This window comes from Pithys albifrons, chromosome 7 (assembly GCF_047495875.1).
Source record: "Pithys albifrons albifrons isolate INPA30051 chromosome 7, PitAlb_v1, whole genome shotgun sequence".
Classification (NCBI taxonomy): Eukaryota; Metazoa; Chordata; class Aves; order Passeriformes; family Thamnophilidae; genus Pithys; species Pithys albifrons.
Window position 1 is genome coordinate 5,299,796 of NC_092464.1, and position 18,607 is coordinate 5,318,402.

General features: G+C 45.5%; 1 protein-coding gene across 2 annotated transcripts in view; it reads right to left on the reverse strand.

Moving 5' to 3' along the window:
- PLCD1 (phospholipase C delta 1) overlaps positions 1-9,128 on the reverse strand; it is a 53,072-nt gene extending 43,944 nt beyond the window's left edge. Inside the window, exon 1 of one of the 2 annotated variants that reach the window (XM_071560745.1) lies at positions 8,749-9,128. In XM_071560745.1, the coding sequence (XP_071416846.1) occupies positions 8,749-8,782 (34 nt within the window). In that variant the 5' untranslated portion in view covers positions 8,783-9,128. Of the gene's footprint in view, positions 1-862; positions 1,116-8,748 lie in introns of those variants that run through there. The other variant, XM_071560744.1, reaches the window with a different exon arrangement.
- Positions 9,129-18,607: the final 9,479 nt, after the last annotated feature.

Sequence of the window (18,607 nt, forward strand, 5' to 3'; positions counted from 1 at the left end):
TGTTAATACACTGCACTGGGAACCTTTAGACAGTGGGACATCAAAAATGTTAACCTCTGGCTTACCTAGCCCAGGCTTACAGCAAGCAGGAAGCACAATAAAACAATAGCTGTCACAGCAGGAGCCAGGCTTTGAGTTCACTAAGGAGATAGTGAGGACAGTGATAATCTAGATCGTTGCACTGTTCACTAGTAAATCTGTTGATCTGACAGAACTTAATTACAGCTGCTATAAAACAAACCTCCTCCCACCTGCTTGCAGACCAGGCACAACTCAGGTTTGCTGGTTTAAAAGGGCAGAAAGCCTTTCTGATAAAATCAAAGAACTCAGGTGGGTAAATGGCTATTTTCCATTTCTGCCTGCCCTCTGTATCCTTGGAAATCAAGGGACTCGCATCCACTTGGGCTGTGTCTCCAGACAGAAGGAACGGGCAATGAGTTCATAGCCAGGCACAGAAGTTATGAAACTCCCCGCGTTTCCTCTTTCATCTGGTGAATGCAACTGCTGAGTAGTTCCCTGGGCTCTGACAGCAGCAGGCAACACACCCCTGAACAGTACTAAAATCAGGCAGGAAAAGGGCACTGCCTTCCCCAAACAATCAGTGGCAGCTCAGAAAGCCCGGCTACAGATTTGGGAGCAGACCCTTTGCCAAAGGGTTGCCACATTCTTTGATGCCTCCAACGAAGCGCTTTACACATCTGGCGTGTGGTTACAGGCAAATGAAAGGAAAAGAAACCTCGGGAACTTAAAAATAACCCTGAGGTTGTCCTTAGGGTGGAGCACTGCCTCTGCACAGGGAGAAGAGGCAGAAACGCAGCAGCTGCCAGCCCAGTGCTGAGAGTCTGGCCAACCTGTCCCTTACCCAGCCTGATGCCATTCAACGCGGCCACTCTACGGCTCTGCTCCAGTAGCATGTTTTCCTGGGATGCGCTGCGCTTGGGCTGCCTTCGGATGCACTGCATGGTCCAGCGTGGGGCTCAGGGAGAGGCGTCGGGTGTCGGGAAGGATGGGGGGCCACGCCACCCCTGCAGAGATCCCTGCTCATCCAGGAGCCTCCGGCGGGCGCGGCGTCAAACGGGGCTCCAAGGAGGGAGCGCAGGCAGCGGGACAGCGAGAGCAGAGGAAGGCAGGGGAGGGCAGAGTCCAGCTGGGGGTGGGACTGTGGGAAGTCTCTCCTCCCGCTTTGCTCACCAGCACACGCTGGATACAAAGTTAAACCGAGAAGCCTGCCGGCAGCTGCCCAGGTAGAGGGAACAAGTTTTCCAACAGTCGTACGCCAGTGGGTTTTTACACATCATTTCCAGAGGCTGGAGAAGTCCCAGATACTGTTTGTGGCTCCTAATCAGTGCCTTGGGCTTGTCAGCTTATCCTGCCCATGAACGCCTGGATGAGGGAGAGTTTGGCTCCACCCTTTCTCTTCTGGGCAGAGCTGCTCCGTGCTGCTCCCACTGATAGGCACTGAAGACGAAGCTGAAAACACCTCTTAGCCAGGGCAGATGTAGCCAAAAAACTGTTCGGAAACTGTGTTTTAATGGTCTTCTTTTTTCCACCTACAGAAGAGTATTTTCCTAAGAGTGCGGAGAGTGTCGTCCCTGCCACCGATTTCCTGTGTGACTTGGGTGAGTCACTTACCCTGCATTTCTGCATAGCTTTGGGTTTATTCTTGTAATTCAGATTTACCCTGCACTCTGGTACAGGAATAAGCCCCCTCAGGCGTTTAACAAGTCACTGATTACACAGAACCAGAATAAATCAAGTTGGAATGGACTTCTGGAGCTCTCTAGAGTCAGCCACCCATTCAAAGTGGGGTCACCTTCAAAGGTAAATTTGGTTGCTCACAGCCTTGTTCAGGTGAGTTTGGATATCTCTAAGGACAAACTCCACAGCCAATTTAGATCCAAGAGCTTAGATGTTCTCAGTGAAGAATTTGTTCTCTATGACCAATATAAACTCATGACTATTCCCCATTGTCCTTGCTTTGGCTGGGACTAAAATCCATCTCTTCCCTAGCCATGACATTTTCTGCAGCAAAATACAGCAGTTCGACGTATTTACACACTTTGTCACAGACTGGGTTTTTTTGTCATTGCCTTTGTCAGGTGCTGCCCTGTCAGGCAAACTGAGGTTGAGGTACTGCAGGGAAATGGGTCAGACTGGGGTGAATGACCCTTACTGCAGAACCAGCATATGCCCAGGAAACCTGACATCAAATCACAGGTCACTGGTCCTGCCACAGACCTAACTGAAGGCTCTCCATCACCAGCCCCTCATCATACTAAATACAGGTTTTAGAAACATCTCTGTTTTTGGTGTCTGTTGATCCAGTCACCTTCACCTCCTTTCTCTGCAGTCTGAAGGAAGCCTTACCAACCCCCACAGAGAAGCACAGAGGACTGGGTTATTTGACCAGCACAAGGACAGGGTCAGAGTAATTAATCGCTGCCATGTGCTGCATGTAAGAAACTCTCTGGGGACAAGGCAGGGCATTGCATGGCCTGGAACAGCAGCACATCTAATAATGCTTTATTTACACACAGCAACTGCAAGCCACAGACAGCGAGGGAGAATAAAAGCCGTTTCTGGAGGGGACACTGCTGAAGTTGTTAGCCAGGCAGTCAGTGGGTGTCTGAGGAAACCCTTCCAGCCTTCCTGGGCCCCCTGCACATGCAGGGGCTGGATGTCAGAGCATTAATCTTCACAGCACTCCCTGGGAGCTTTGGTTTTGCCCTGGAGAGGAGGGGGGCACCATGATGCAATGGCTATGTGATATTTATTATCTATCAGTCTCTGAGCACTTCCATATTTCACATTGTACTGGACAGGACTGATCTAATTAAAGGAGTAGGGAAGAGCCTCCTGTAATTGCCTTAGCAATACAATTTGCTTCTCCACACCAACTGTTCTGTCCATCAGCAGAGTCCCACAGGGATTGATCTGGGAGCACACAAAGCCCCTGTGCTTCGTTGTCTCATTAATTCCTAATAGCACTGCCAGTGACAGTGCTGCTCAAAGCTTTCAGGGCCCTCAGAGAATGTTTTACTGTACTCGTCCTTGAAGTTTGCTCATACACAAAGCACAGGGTCAGCATTCAATGAGTTTAGATACCTCTCCAGAACAACAATGTGCAAATTCTGCTGTTGTGAGGGCTTCAGAGATGTAAGGCACTTCAAATCAATTATTTTTTAAAAGGAAGATGGGATCGTTGGGCCAGAAACTCCCTGCTTTGGGAAACAACAGGGCTGGATGTACTGTGGTCTTGAGGTCATTTAAAGACAATGCCACATCTCACAGCAGAAGCCTGAAGGGTGACACTGGGTTAGTGGCATTGCCTACATGTTACACGATGCTGCCGTCACACTCTGGTGCTGGAGGAAGTGATTCCTGCAAATGACTAAGGGAAAAATTCTCCAAGCCTTATTCACTGCAGGTAACACCTGAGTGGGTCATGCAATTTTACCTGTATGACCAATCCCACCAAAATAAATGGCACTGGTCACATGAATGAAGTTATTCATGTCCCCATGCCCAGGACCAGGGCTGTGCTGACCATCCCATCACAGAGCAAATGGAAGTCAATGTGAACAAGTATGTCAGAACATAGTCCCAAAGTCAGCAAAGTGCTTGAATATCCAGGAAACAGGCACTTGAAATAGAGTGGCTGTAGAGTCTGGTAGGAAGTGTGAAAATACTATAATGCACAGATGATTTTCCAAAATAAATTAATCTCCATTAAATCCTTACACAAAGGACCTAAGGAAGCACTACTACCCCTTCACAGATAAAGGAGCAAGTTGATTTTTTATCTCTTTGGGGATCAACCTGTTCTCCCATCACCTCTTCTCCCATCATGTTTTGGCAAGACCAAAAGTGGTGCAACCCTAATTCTGATCATAGTCTTTCTACACCACACTAACACAAACAATGTGACAAAACTCAGCCGCTGATTTGCTCCGACTTGTGATAATTTAGGACTGGAATGAAAATACCTGTGCTGGTGATGACCTCACCACTTCCCCATCACATCATGCACTTGATGCAAATTATTATGACAAGTAATGGCTATGGCAGCTACATAACAAACAACAAATGTCATGCTAAGCAGAGAATTCCCCACTAAAGAGGCCAAAGGTTGTGCCTTGCTCTGTATTTTTTTACTAAGAAATAAAAATTAGGTCTATTTTACATGATGCCATTCTTCCTGCTGAAAAACACAACAGCAAGTTTCCTTCCACATCTGCAGGGTCCCACCTGCCCTGCCTTTCCTTCTGGAGTCCTTTCTTCGCTTCATCCATGCCCTCTCACATCTCATATGTGGAAACTTCCCTCTTTCCTCCTTCCTTGCTACCTCCAGAACACCACTCACTGCTCTCAGCTTTATTCTCCTTAATCACATTTCACAATCACCAAAGACCAGGCCTTGCTGTTGGCACAGCTTCTCACCTCCAGTGAAATATGCCAGTGGCTCCTCTACACCAGCACTTCCCTTCTTGCTCCCTGTGGGGAAGTGGGTGCTGGGACCAGACTCATCGGTGCACCCCTGGCCAAAGATGCTGCTGCTTGTTGACAGTGGGTGTATCTCCGGTGCATGTGGTATGTACCAAGTTCCACCTTGTGGTGACACTGAGAATGGGCTTCTCCATCAGCAAACCTCCTCTTCCTTACAGTGGCTTTTCTGCCTACTCCCCTCCCAGGGTGCTTGAGAGGCCCGCTGAGCTGAGGCAGAAACCATACATATGAATCCTTAAAGCTTCATGTAGGAGGAGTTCTCCCAAGTCTCATGTTGTGGTTGTCCTCCAATCTCTGCCTGAAGACTCCCTCCTCTGGTACACTGGCCAGGAGCTGTGTGATGGGCAGATTTCTGGTGCACCGAGATCAGCGCTCTCACCCTGCCAAATATTTCTCAGAGCCACTTTCTCTCTGTATCCTTTGGCTGTCTCACCTTGTCTGCACAATCCCTGTGAGGAGAATGCTCCCTTCTCCAGTTCTGAGTCGACACAACTCTTCTTTCCCCAAACCAGGCTGGCTGTATCCACACTGCTCACTGGGAAGGACTGCAGGGCCATCACCCAGATCATGCCATGCTGAGGAATGTGCTGGAAGTTAAACAGTGCAGAGCCCTGGCCCTGGTTTGTATAAACAAAACCCAGCTGCCTGCTCAGACACCTCACAGACAGCTCAAATCATGACCTTTATTTGTGAAAATCTTCATGTATCTTCCTGCCTTTTTGGGTCACTCACAGGGAGCTTGGATTGGTGCATGGAACAGGCTGGGACCCATCAAAAGCTACTGCCCTGCAGTCCTGATGAAATCCAGGTAAAACACCCAACTAAATTTCATTGCACTCAGGAACCCAAAACCAGACCTAAGGTTTGGTTGAGTCCTTCCACTGGTCCCTGCATCACAGTGAACACAGAGATTTGGCTGCAGCATGAGAGGCACTAAAATAAACATTGGCTTGCAGCAAATTACAGCTTCTCCAGTGGCTGTTGTGGAAAGAAAGTAATTGAAAAGAAGGATATCAGCTTAATGGATAGTACCAGGACCAACAGCCAGGAGCAGTCCTGCAGCTTAGTTGCCTAACTCCCAAGTGATGTTTCTGGGCACATGCTAATGAAGATCTCTTCATAAACCCAAAGTCAGTTATAGGTGGGTCCAAGCTTCATTTTTTAATGTCATTTAACAGCTTTTCACAGTATTTTCTTCAGGAGGTGAAATTTCTTCCATAGGCAACATGCAAGTCATTCTCAACATTCTGTAGCAGGACAAAATTTGTGCAATAATTAAATTGCACAACTGAATTATGCAAAACGAGGGGAAAAAATCCTGGTTTTGTTTTTACCCCAGTGATCTGTCTGGAATTTCTGTAACTCTAGCAAAAAACAGCTCCTGAGATTTGTTGTGTGGTACCTCAATACAGGGCTATAAAAGCTACCACGTGAGGGGCAACCCGAGCTGTGAGAATTTCCCCACACACAGTGTCTAGACTGCCCCATTTAAGGCCTGGAAGTATCTCAGGTTAGAAGAAACTCTGGCAAAATCTTCTCTACCTGCACAAAGAAAAAGAGAAACCTCTGTGTTTGACCAAGGTCTGCAGCCTTCTGTTCTGGTGAGCTTGGCTGAGTAACGACCAAGACCCTCCACCCATGGGTAGGACCTCAGAGACACAGGATGGGGGGGGTTCAATCTCACAGTATTTAGATACCTACAGGACACTGAACAAGGTGCCAGGAGAAAACAGGGTACCATCCACCTGTCTGGATTCCTATAAGCCTAAAATTTCTTGCACACACCTACATTTAGCCAGCTGAATCCCACTCTGGGTGATCAAATCACCAAATACTTATCTGAGGCTTTCCTTCAAAAATACCTGTTCAAATATTTTGATCTCCCTCCAAAGGGAACTACACTTTGCTCACAAATCCTGGACAGCTTTGGCTCACAGAACTGCCTATTCAGGCATCTGAGTTTCTGGATCTTGCACAAACCATCTCTTCCCTACACACCTCTCCCTCTTGCTTTTCCCTGTAGCTGGTTCTATCCTTTCATCTCTGCCATCTGCAGCAGTTTTCCAAGTGAGTGCTTTTCCTTCTCCCTCCTCTTTCACTTCCTCATTAAAATCTATTTTTCCCCAAGCATCTTCTTGCCCTGGCTCAGATGCTTTTAGGCCTTGGTGTCAGGGCTTGGTGGGCCAGCAACAACCTCAGGACCAACTGTGGACTTTTGTTTTACTAAAAGGCTTTGCTCAGGTGGGGAATCTAGCAGATTTTGTGTCAAAATAAAAAAGACAAAATGAATTTTACTTGTCTGAAAAAGAGACAAGTTGCCTGGTTAATGTACTGAGAAGTGCCAGTATCCCGAATCTTCCTGCGCTATGGCTCATAAAACTCACACACAGCACATCAGGCACAACCTGAATCAAAGGGGTGTGCTGGGAGCATTTTGTTGGTAGGAAAGGAGATCAAAGTCACCAGCTGCTCCAGAGCAGATCCCAGCTGATCCCAAGTCACATTATCTCCACCCATGGAGTTGAAGCCCAGAAGGAGCCACCTCAGTGCTCCCAGCTCGGAAGGGCAGGTGGAGATGATTAATTTGGAAATTTCAATATAGATATTAATCCTGAGGGCTTGCTGATAGAAGAAACAAGGAAATGGCCTGTTTTCTAGGATTTTCCTAACCCTTCCCTGCTGATACTCACCCTGGGCTGTGGCTGAGGGCATTCCCCTAATGGAACTGTGGCATTTCCCACACAATGTACACAGTGTCTTGTGTGAAATAGTCAGTGTATAAGAATAAGGCATAGTAAAAATTAGCTCTTCTATAATCTGTACAAGCACAAGGGCTCCCAGTTCAGAAACAAACCAACTTCACGAGGCAAGAGAAAGACTATTAATATCCCACATTAATTCTGACATGGTAAATACAGCTGTTACATCTATGCTGGGAGAGAGAAACTGAAAAAAAGAGTCTGAGTTTCAACATACAGCCAGGGACAAAAGATATCTACAACTCACAATATCAGAAATTCTAACAAACTACATAGCACAAGTCTTATTCTGCTAACAGGTCCACATGTGAGCAACTCCTCTTGTCTAAGTAGTCTGGCACTTGGAGTGACTTTAGCACTTGCATGTGTGTTATGTGTCAAGGAATTCTTGTAAATACCTTCATAAATTCTTGGCTCTGTCAATATTTGTGTATTTTTCTGCTTGAGACAAGAAAAGAGATAAAAAGCCACTGAATTCCTCTTGGTCCCTAGCCCCAGAAGACTAAATAATATTCTCTGAAAAATAACTCCCAGGCCAGAATGGGAAATGTTTTAATAGTTCCAGATGTGTTTCTTTGCTTTCTTTCCCCAGTGGTTGTATAATGAATGAGATACCTACAAAAAGTATAACATTAACCTCTGGTTCACCTTCCTGTTGAATTTCTAGCATCTAGGAGAATCAGAAGGAAGATTTCTTGAGCTTGGGGGAATCTTCTCACAGTTCTGGTAATGCTAAATTGATTATGTTTATATGCAATCACTTATTGCACTGTTAGTTTATTTTTGTTTATAGCTCATCTGTAGTAAGAAAGCATCTATCTCATGAAATAAGTACTGTAGGCTTTTCCCATTTCTGTAGGATCACAGTATCCCATTTCAATCTGTAGCTATCACAGCCTAAGTTGTTTCTGCTCATTAGAGTAAGTAAAACACAATGAAGGAGTAACAAAGCAATACATAAAGTCAGATGAGGGAATAAGGGGTGGTATTTCATTACCCTGTCCATCAGACAAGCTTCCCAGACTTGGCATGATTGAATCTTAAATCCCACTTGCTGGAAGGCCAGAGAGGATTAGTTCTTTTTTTAGAAACATTACTTATTTGGTACTTAATATTTACAGAGTCTTGGGGCAGTCCCTGAGCCGAGGTGTTTATCCAGCCTCTGTTCTCTTCACCAGAGCCCACAGAGTTTACTGAGCAGAGCACCCATCCAGCTCTGTTTCACCACAAAGGGGAGGAGATTTGGATCCACTTTTCTGAACTTGCAGACACTTACCCAGCCAAGACACCCTTCTTACCAACAGAACTAACCCTTATTAGCAGAGAAAAATCTGTCACCTCTCTCTGTAACAGCAAGTAAACGCTGCATTACTTCCAAATGAGAGAATGGGGAGGCGAAGGAAGGGACAGAAGAGAGGAGGCAAAATAAAGCTCTTGGGCATAATAAGAGGGCTGAAACGCAAGAATATTATTACAGACTTACTGTTGCAGGCGAGAGCTGTGCCATTCCATTCCATGGCTGCAGAACAAGCCGCTGTGCAGCAGCAGGAGGGGCTCCGGCAAACAGCTGTGCCCAGAACTTAGCGCTGGGGGAAGCCAGAGCTGCGAGGCTCCCACCGCTCCCCGCTCCAGCAATCCCCAGCGTCAGCTCCCTTCGGAGAGGCCTGTTCCTTCCCTCTGGCTGGAATTGCGTCTTCCTTATGACTCCTCATTTATTTCTCTCCCGCATCCGCACGCCCGGCGCTCTGACTGCGGCCAAGCGGCCGAACCCCGGCGCTGGCCCTGGCTCCTCCCTGCCCCACTCTGGCGTCTTCACCGCTGGCCCAGCCTCCTCCTGCCGCTGCTGCTGCTGCTCGACCTTCTCAACGATGCTGCTTTGCTTCTTTTCCTGCGACTGCCGCGTTTTCTTTCTCCGCTCTTTTCTGGCACAGCTTCCAGAAGTGCCGCGAGTCCATCCTTGGTGGTCCCCAAATGAAGGGAAGGGTCTCGAGGAGATGCCACAGATCAGAGTTTAGGGCTAAAGAGCTTTTAGGTGCCGGTGGGGGTGTGTTTTCGCAAGAGGAAAAAACAAAACAAAAAAAGTCTGAACTTGCCAGTGTAGAAATAGAAGCTGTGACCACAAACACTCACAGAGGAATGAGCTTAGGGCAGAAGAAAACTTATGAGCTTTGCTTTTGAGACAGTGAGACAGAAAAACTGCACTGTTCCGAGGCTTTACTGAGTGGAACTGATTTCTTCCACTCTGTCCCCTCCTCCCGAATTAGATATTTCTGAAACGTAGAAAGATGATGCTGGAAAACAGGAAGAAAAGGAGCCCAGTGTGGGAAAATAAAGTTTCCCTATGCCTTGATGTTTTTTAGTTATTGTTTTGTTGTTGTTGTTATTTATATTTCTGATTATTTAGGTTTTCCTGATGCAAACTCTTGATGAGTTATTGGCAGATTCAGAGCCCTCACTCCTCAGCAGCTGTAAAACCAGCAGCTCCACTGACAGAAGGGAATTGTCCCTCTCTTATGGTGATAGATCTGGGAAACATGATGAAAAATACTTCAGGACTAGGACAGTTTGTCCCTCCCTGCCAGGAACTGGCTACTCCTCTAAGAGCCCAGACCTTGATCTCAGAGAGTTTTACAGTTGACAAATGTAAGGCTGTTGCCACCACCCAAGGAAAACTGCCCTAATACAGCAAAATTCCTTGTGCTGGTACAAAACTAACAAAACCAAAGAAGTGAAGGTAAAAGAAAGCAGATATTTCATCCCATGACTCCTCCAAAGTCCACTCTTCTACCTCACAGCCACCAGCATGGCATGAGGTGTGAGCAGGCTCATCTCCCACTGGACACTTTCCAAAGGATCTGGAAGAGAACATTCCTGTTTCAAACCCATGGACATCGACTCAGATGGTGCAAACTGTTTGGCATCAAGGACATCTGATGGCAGGCAGGACAGCAGCTGGAAGCACCCAAGAGATTCCTGGTACAGACCTCAAAGCCTTGAGGCAGGGGCATTTCGGGAGGACAACACAACCTTGTCATCCTTTCAGCTGATGGGGAAGGATACTGGAAGGAGTGTACAGGAAGGCTGGTGAATGAGCCAGCCAGACTGGACATTCCAGTAAAGCTGAAGTGATTGGGAGCATGATGGTTTTCACAAAAGAGGAAAAGTAGAGAAGGACAGTTTGAAAGTGGTGATGGAAATGGCATTATAGCATCTCCTTCACTCTTCTCTGTATCACATCATCTCATCCTGACACAAGCCTCTCACTTAAAGATGGACTGGCCAGTGTTCCTGTGCCCTCTGTGGCAAAGGTGGGAGTGTAAGAGAGCTGCAATAGTACCAGAAATAATGCAGACCATATTGTGGATAGAACCCCTTCACAGCAGTGTAGGGTACAAGGGCACCGAGGCATGACCACCATTTTTCTGTGAATACAACCATTATTACCTCAGGCTGGGCAGGGCATCACCAAGAAAACAAAACTGAGCTTCTCTGCCATCATCCCTTGAGATTTGAAGAAGACCCCCTGCATTTACCCCTTTATGACAGGCCACTGTATCTCCTTGTGCTTCCTTCTTGCTGTGCTGCCTTTTCCGTAGTCATAACTGAAGTGGTAACTGGAACAATAGAATCACTAAGGTTGGAAAAGACCTCCAAAATCATCAAGTCCAACCATTAACCCAGTACCACCATGTTTACCACTAAACCATTTTCCCAAGTGCCACATCCAAATGGAGCGTGTCAGGAGGTTTCACAAAACCTTGCCCAACTTTTCATGTTTCCCCATTACATTTATTCTCCCTGCTTCTGTGCACATCCAGAAGCATCACCATTTAGGCTGCCTGGAGAACTTGGAGACCTTCCTGGCACCCTAAGCTTAGTCATCACCATTTCTACATCTTTGATAGGCTTCATGTGTGTGTGCTCAGAGGAAGTCTGGCACTCACAGACAGTCTTGCATTCATCAGAAAGTACAGCAGTCACCACCAGAGTGCTGATATGCTGCAGCAAACACCCAACATCTGACATCTCACAGCACAGGTCTTATCAGAGCCTTGTTTCAGAAGGCAACAGTTCTTTGGGATGTATTTCTGCATGTGCTTGAATTCCCTTTCCTTTGCATTGCTGAAATGAATATATATCCACAATAACAATGAAACCAAAGTGACATGAGGAGCTACTGGGCTCCTGTGAGCTGCAGGAATCCTACCAATAAAAAATATTCTAAGAACAATACAGCAATGTAAGAATGTCATATGAATATGTTTTTCTTGTCCACACCCTGATTTCTGAGCTCATCAAGAAGCAGAGTCAGGGCATTTCTAGGCCTGGAGACAGGCTGGGGTGTTGGCAATGCTTTCCCAAAGCCAAGCTGCACCTGAAGAGTACAACATCAGTGCCACGATATTTAATTGAGGGACAAGGCCTAAAGCCAGGACACATCTTTATTAAACCACTTGTTCTTTAGCCATAGAGATGAGGTTGGAAGGAGTTAAATGTCAGGCAGGCTGAATAAGAAGCCTCTGTAACACACCCTCCAACAACAGATGTCCCTATGCAAAGGTGCCAAGATCATCAGCTGAACTGGAGCCATGCAAAGTCAAGGAGATCTCCCATTTCTCGCACCCCTACACCCCTTTGCATTCTGCTCCTTTGTTTTGCACACACAGCCCAACCCAGGCAGCAAAGTGCCTTTGCAGAGCTCAAAGCAAAAAATGTTTGCAGGGTTCAATTTCACAGTGAACCATAAATCTCAGCAAACCAAAAGCAAAGCAGTTTACCTGTCTCCACTCCGAGAGCATGACTCAAGTGTTGATTTAATTGCACACAGTGGAAGGAGCAGCTTTTCATCTCAGAGGAATGCTACACCGCCCCAACACCAAGTCTTTCCAATGGAGGAGATGCCTTCTGGCTCCCTCTGCCCTTCAGACTCTCACACACACCCTCCTCACCCCACCAAAATGTTCCCAACTGCCTCTCCAAAGCATAACAGCAAAGGGCTTTGTTTTGACAAAAGGACTCAGGATTTCTGCTACAGTGTCACAGAGTAAGATTCATTTTGGGGTTATATGGCCAGCAGGGTGTTTTGGCAGCCACGTGGGGCTGTTTTTGTCAGCAGGACTGTTACGGAAACCAGCACAAAAGAAAATGTCATATTAAATAGAGTTCATGTCAATGCAGAAGCAGGACTGGAATTCTCAAACACTTTAGTTATGGTCTGGCTGTTCACTGAAATGCTTTTTTAAATGTCTTTTCCCAGTCTGTTTACTGATTTGGATGGGGTTTGTTAACAATACTCAGAACAATGTGTCTCTACAGCCAACTCTCATATAAATAGATTCATAGAATCCTAGAATGGTTTGTATTGGAAGGGACCTCAATGACCATCTAGTTCCAACTCCTTCCACTACATTAAATAAGTCAATAATAGATGGAAAGCAAAGGGTAAAATTGCCAATTGCCTTTTACAGTTTGGGAACTGCTCAGGGCTCTCCCAAAGCAGCCTAGATAGCCATGTGGAAGGCCAGCTCCAGCTGTCCTGGTGACTCACCTTCTGTAAAGACATCATTACTCTTTGGTTATCAGTGCTTCCTTTCATTAGGTGGGCATGCTTCTTGTTGCTAATACTCCCTGCTCATGCAAGAGCTGGGATTCCTAGGACTGATCCTGCCACTGAGTCTGCTCCACCCAATATTTACTTATTGGCAAATTTTCCCAGCACTCCCAGGTTTCGGCAGCTGCTGGTCCTTCACCTGTAAGAAACACATTGCAGTGTGGGGAAGAGCAATCTCGTGGCTTGGCAGGGGCTGGTGCACCTCAGCACCTTTGGAAATCAAGTTCCCATAGGAGATGCATTGGAAAAAGTTCAGGAATGGGATTTCTGACTGTCAAGAGCAGTGAGATTATTGGTTTTGTGGACCACTCACTGGACAGAGTAATTCACCCAAGTTTATAAACTAGCTGGAATGGAATTAACAACCAGTATCACACAGCTCAGGGAATGGGAAGGGCAGCCAGATGCCTTGTTTATCACCACAGACAGCTGTGCCAAAATATCTTCAGACTAAATGATATTGATGTCTGTATCTGCATTTAAACCAGTTATTGCAACAGTTACTCTCATTTAGGAGTGCAGTGCATGGCCACAGGAAAAGGAAGCGACAGATGCTGGGAAGTGTAAAGCTAAACCTGCTGCTGGCACAATCCTGTACAACTCCCATTAAAATTAATGAGGTATTTGTGCTTGAGCAGAAGATAAATTCAACTTGCTAAGCCAGAAATACACCTACCTGACTCAGTATATCTTAAGTATTTGGAAGGGTTTTCCCTCCACTTAGTCTAAGTAATCAAGAGCAGTTCTAACCACCAAATAAAGCAGTAAAACAATCAAAGGAGTCATCCATTACTGTGCCGTCACAATTAAGACTTAAAGATTTACAAGTTCAACAAATATCACCTTGATTTCAAGCTGAAAATCCACATGAAAATAGAATAAAAAGCAAGATTATGCCTAAGATTTGGAAATAAAAGTCCTAGGTTCCTCTACTTTTCCCCAAAAGTTCATTATAACTCTTGAAATTTCAGTGTGAAGGAAACAGTTAAATAATTTGACCTCAAGCCAATAGTGCTTGGTATTACTTAGACATCACATTCATTTTTTCTTCAGAGTAATTTTGTGCTGAATATTTTATTTTATATTTGGTTTGCCTCGTTTCTGTCACTACAGTATAGATTTATAAGTGTATTTTTGTGCATTTCTATGCTTTCACAAATGTAGGTTTAAGTGAGTCCTCTAATGTTAAATTCCTTGGCTTTAAATATTTTGATTTTGGGAGAATGAAAATATCTTTACCAGAGAGTTGGACAGAAAAGTACATTTAGTGTAAAACACTTATAGCAAGATTTTCTGGGTAGAGAGTACCCCAGAGACTTCTTTTAAAGCTGTGAAAATCTCATCTATTAACAGTGAATGAGAAGCTTAAAGAAAACATCATGCCTACATTTCATCAGCTTCTCAGTTCAGTGCATCAGTAAACAGCATGGATCAGCCACACAATACTGTGATTTATAACTGTGTCAATGATTTAGTGAATCTGACCATTAGTATGAAGTTATTGTTGCATGAATGAGAAACAATCACCTAATTGGGGGCACTAGTGATGTACAGACTTGCTGGTATGAAAACATTACGTGGAGTGATTATCTCTGTTAGGAGAAAAGCACAGCAGGAGGCTGGTCCCAGGGTCCTGCCACTCTTATCCATTAGTGGCTCCTTCTGGTATTTGACAGGATGAGAGGAAAGGGCCTCAAGTTACACCAGAGCAGGTTTAGATTAGATATTAGGAAACATTCCTTTACTGAAAGGATGGTCAGACATTGGAACAGATTCCCCAGGGAAATGGTGGAAGCAGCAGCCCTGGAAGTGTTCAGAAGGAGTGTGGATGGGGCACCTGGAGACCTGGTTTAGTGGTGAACACTGTGGTGTGGGGTTAATGGCTGCACTCAGTGAGCTTGGGAGGTTTCCAAACTCAGTTATTCTTTCATTCCGTGATCTCAGATCACAATGGAGCACAGACAGCCCAACCACTGCCATCCAGGTTAGCACACTTCCAGCCTTAGGAGACCACAGTCATTAGGCCAAATCACCTGCTGTCAGGAATGCTTGACACGTGTCTCCTCTTTCAGGCACCATTTCCTCTTTCCAGCCCACAGCACGGGAGTACCCGGGTTAAACGTGGAGGAGAGGTGATGATTAATGTCATATGGTTCCTTTTAATATACTTCATCTGTCAGCTTAATTCTCTGCAACTGGGGTAATCACAATAATTAGATACAATTGTTCAGATCATTACCTAATTGCAGCCTTTTTCACTGTAGCCAATTCATGTGACTTTTAAATATGCAGAAAAGATGGAAAGTCTGAATTACAGCTACATTTTAGAGAATCCTAGTAAATATAAGAATGCCCCTCAAGTTTAGACTGCACATGAGGATCTTATGAGTCCAGCATGTGCACCATGGGTAATCAGGGATGTTACAAGTAAGACCTTTTTATTTCTGCTCCCAGAGAGTTAAAACTACACTTCACACAAGCTCAGTGATATCAGATTTCCCTCCATCCCCATCTGAACAAGTCATGCAAAGTAAGAAAATTTTTTTAATTGCTAACATCTACAGAGCAAATGTCAGTGCAGAAAATATGAGAGGAATTCCTGTGTCTCCCAAGGTCCAGCATTTTTGGTGTTAATTTTGTAATCAGCCATGATCTTGGAACAGCCAGACATGGGATGAAGAGAATGACTCATCCTGAAATTTAGGACCAAAAAAAAAGAAAAGATCAGATAAGGTGGCAATTTATTACTAGATTAATTTTTAAATTAACATATTTCCTAAATGAATCAAAGGATGAACTTGTAAAATCTCATCAAGTGTCTTCAAAAAGGGTATTCATCACCTCTGATTCAGCTTCCTTTAGGATCTACTTTAATTTCATAAGATGAAAGTTGGGAGCACAGTTCAATAAACTGTCAGGGAAGAGAGAGGAGCCTTTGAAAAGAAGGAAGAGGACCAAATTAGGAAGCTGAAATATCTCAAAATAGAGTAAATACCCTTCAGGGAGGTGGTGTTTTAAGTCTGAGATCACACACTACATCTTTATTACAAAGGGAATACTGAACCTTTGCTTTAAGTGCATGGTGGAACTCAAGTTACATGTAAAGTTGCAACTGCCACTTCTAAAATCATCCATTTATATTTCCGATACAATCAACTGCAGCCACATTTCTCTGGCTGGTGGTGTTATTTGGATTTTGGAAAAGAAAACACTGAGGGGATATCAGGATGCAGAAAGAGCCACAGAAGTTGCCCATTGAGAAAGTATTTTATTGGGTTTTGGTGCCTTCTCAGCAGATTTGTAAGCCTGGTGTAGCCAAAGCAGAAAGGTTAAATGACTCATTTCCTTCCTGCTCCTGCTGTCAGGCACCTCAACCAGCAGAGTCTTCACACAGACACGAACCCGTTCCGGCTGCAGGAGACCTGGTCTGTGCAACTGCACAGGGACGTGACCGTGGGGACAATGACCGGAAACTAAACCAGAGGGCTACACAATTGCTATTAATATTGCTGGTGGGATCCCAACACTGAGCCTGTGGGCTGGACAAGACCCAGAGGATACAGCTCTGAAACTGCACTCTGGGCTTTGCTTTTTGGGTTTGTGGCATCTCAGGCACTTCCCCCAGCTCCTCAGGGCTTCCCTCATCCACCTGGGCCAAATTGTGGTGTCAGCTGCCCTTGTGCCCACCATGTGGTGCTTCAGCCCTGAAAACTTCACTCTCCGCTTTCTCTCTGGACACTTGCTTGGTGGAGCAGAAGGTGAGAATCCTCTTGGACATCTATTTTTCTACAGAAATAGCTGACACGCCCCTGCTTTTATCAGTGGTGGATCTTCTTTAGATGTAAGGAGGTAAAAAAAACAGCTGCTCTGCCAAAACAAAAGCCAACCCAACAAACCAGCTTTGGCTGTTAATGAAGAGTTTCACTTGAAAGTGTTGCAAGCATGTGGAGTCTCAGCACACAAACACACCAGCAGGACATGAAGGGACATGCTTTCACTGGTTTATGCCTTATATTCTTCAACTCCAATGAGGATGAAGACCTCATGCTTTTGATTCCAAGGTGGCACCTGCAGCTCAGGTTGAAATGAGTTTTTGAAGGGTTTTTCAGACTTTCTAACACATGAGGGATAATTCTGTGCTGCAGGGGTGATGCAGGAGTGTGTATTTTTAAGGCCAAGTGCAATTAAAAGAAGAATTTGACCATTCTGCTGAATATGAAAAAGATGGGGAAGCCCCCAAATGCAAGCATTTCTTTTGGTGTGAGGTAACTAAGTGTTGTGTTCAGTTCTGGGCCCCTCAGTTCAGGAAAGAGATTGAGGGGCTGGAGCGGGGCCAGAGAAGAGCAACAAGGCTGGTGAAGGGACTGGAGCACAAGTGCTGTGGGGAGAGGCTGAGGGAGCTGGGGATGTTTAGCCTGGAGAAGAGGAGGCTCAGAGGTGACCTCAGCACTGTCTAGAACTCCCTGAAGGGAAGTTATTGCCAGGTGGGGGTTGGTCTCTTCTCCCAAGCACTCAGCAATAGGACGAGGGGGCACAGGCTCAAGCTCTGCCAGGGCAAATTTAACTTGGATATCAGAAAAAAATCCTTTCCAGAGAGAGTAATCAGGCACTGGAATGGCCTGCCCAGAGAGGAATTCCCTATCCCTGGAGGTTTTTAAACTGAGCTTGGATGTGGCACTGAGTGCCATGATCTGGTAAAGGGACTGGAGTTGGACCAAGGGTTGGACTTGATGGTCTCGGAGGTCTTTTCCAACCCAGTCCATTCTATGATTCTATGATTTCCAGGTCAAAATTAACACTGTAATGGATTGCATGCTAAAGGGTAGCACTTTAAGTCATACTTTGATTGTTAATCTGTCCCAGATAGTGTCCTGTGGTCTTGGAGGGGGGAAAAGTGCTGCTCCTTGAACTTAACAAATGTAAAACCAGTACTTGGCTACCTAAACAAAGAAGTCTCCATGACATTCTGAGTGCTGCAGAATGTCCCAGCTGGCCACCTGCTTCTGCTCCAGAAGTTCCTACAGATCCTGCACCAACATCTGCCAGACTCTGCCAAATATCTTATGTGTCCTTGAGCATCTTGTGTGATATGGAGGCAACTGTAGACAATGCTGTTCTAAGAGCAAAACCTTCCCTTGGGAGACTTTTCCTTGCTCAGAACCCTAAGGAAATTCCTGTGTCAGAAATGTTAAAAGATCATGTAAGTAGCTCCTAGAATAGCCTGCCTGGAGATGTGCTGTGATGCAAACACAAGTAATCAGCTTAATAGAAGGAGTTTTAGGTGTGGGTTAGAGCACAGCACAAAGGGGAGAAAACCAGTCACTCTGGGACTGCCACACTAGTGCCATTCCTTGTCCCAGTGCCTTTGGGAAAGGCCATTTAGATGGCAACAAATTAAGGTAAATGGAAACAACATATCCCTTGTTTCATGATTTCCTGGGCACAGCAAAAGGGCCCAGTGAATCTGTCCCGCCAGCCTGGGCAGGAAAGCGGATGTTGATTTTGTAGACAGGTACCAGTTCCTCTGGCTCGTGAACGGAGCTCCCTCCTCTCTGTCTTTGATCCACTGCAGGGCTCCCAGGGAAAAGCATGTGCAAGCCTGGTGGTTTGGCTGATCCAGCCTTATCTTTTCCTACCAGGAAAAATGAAATAATACACTGGGAAAGGGAGGTGATAACACAGCTGTACACTTTGCTGATGACAGACTCTGCATGGCCTCAGGATATCACCA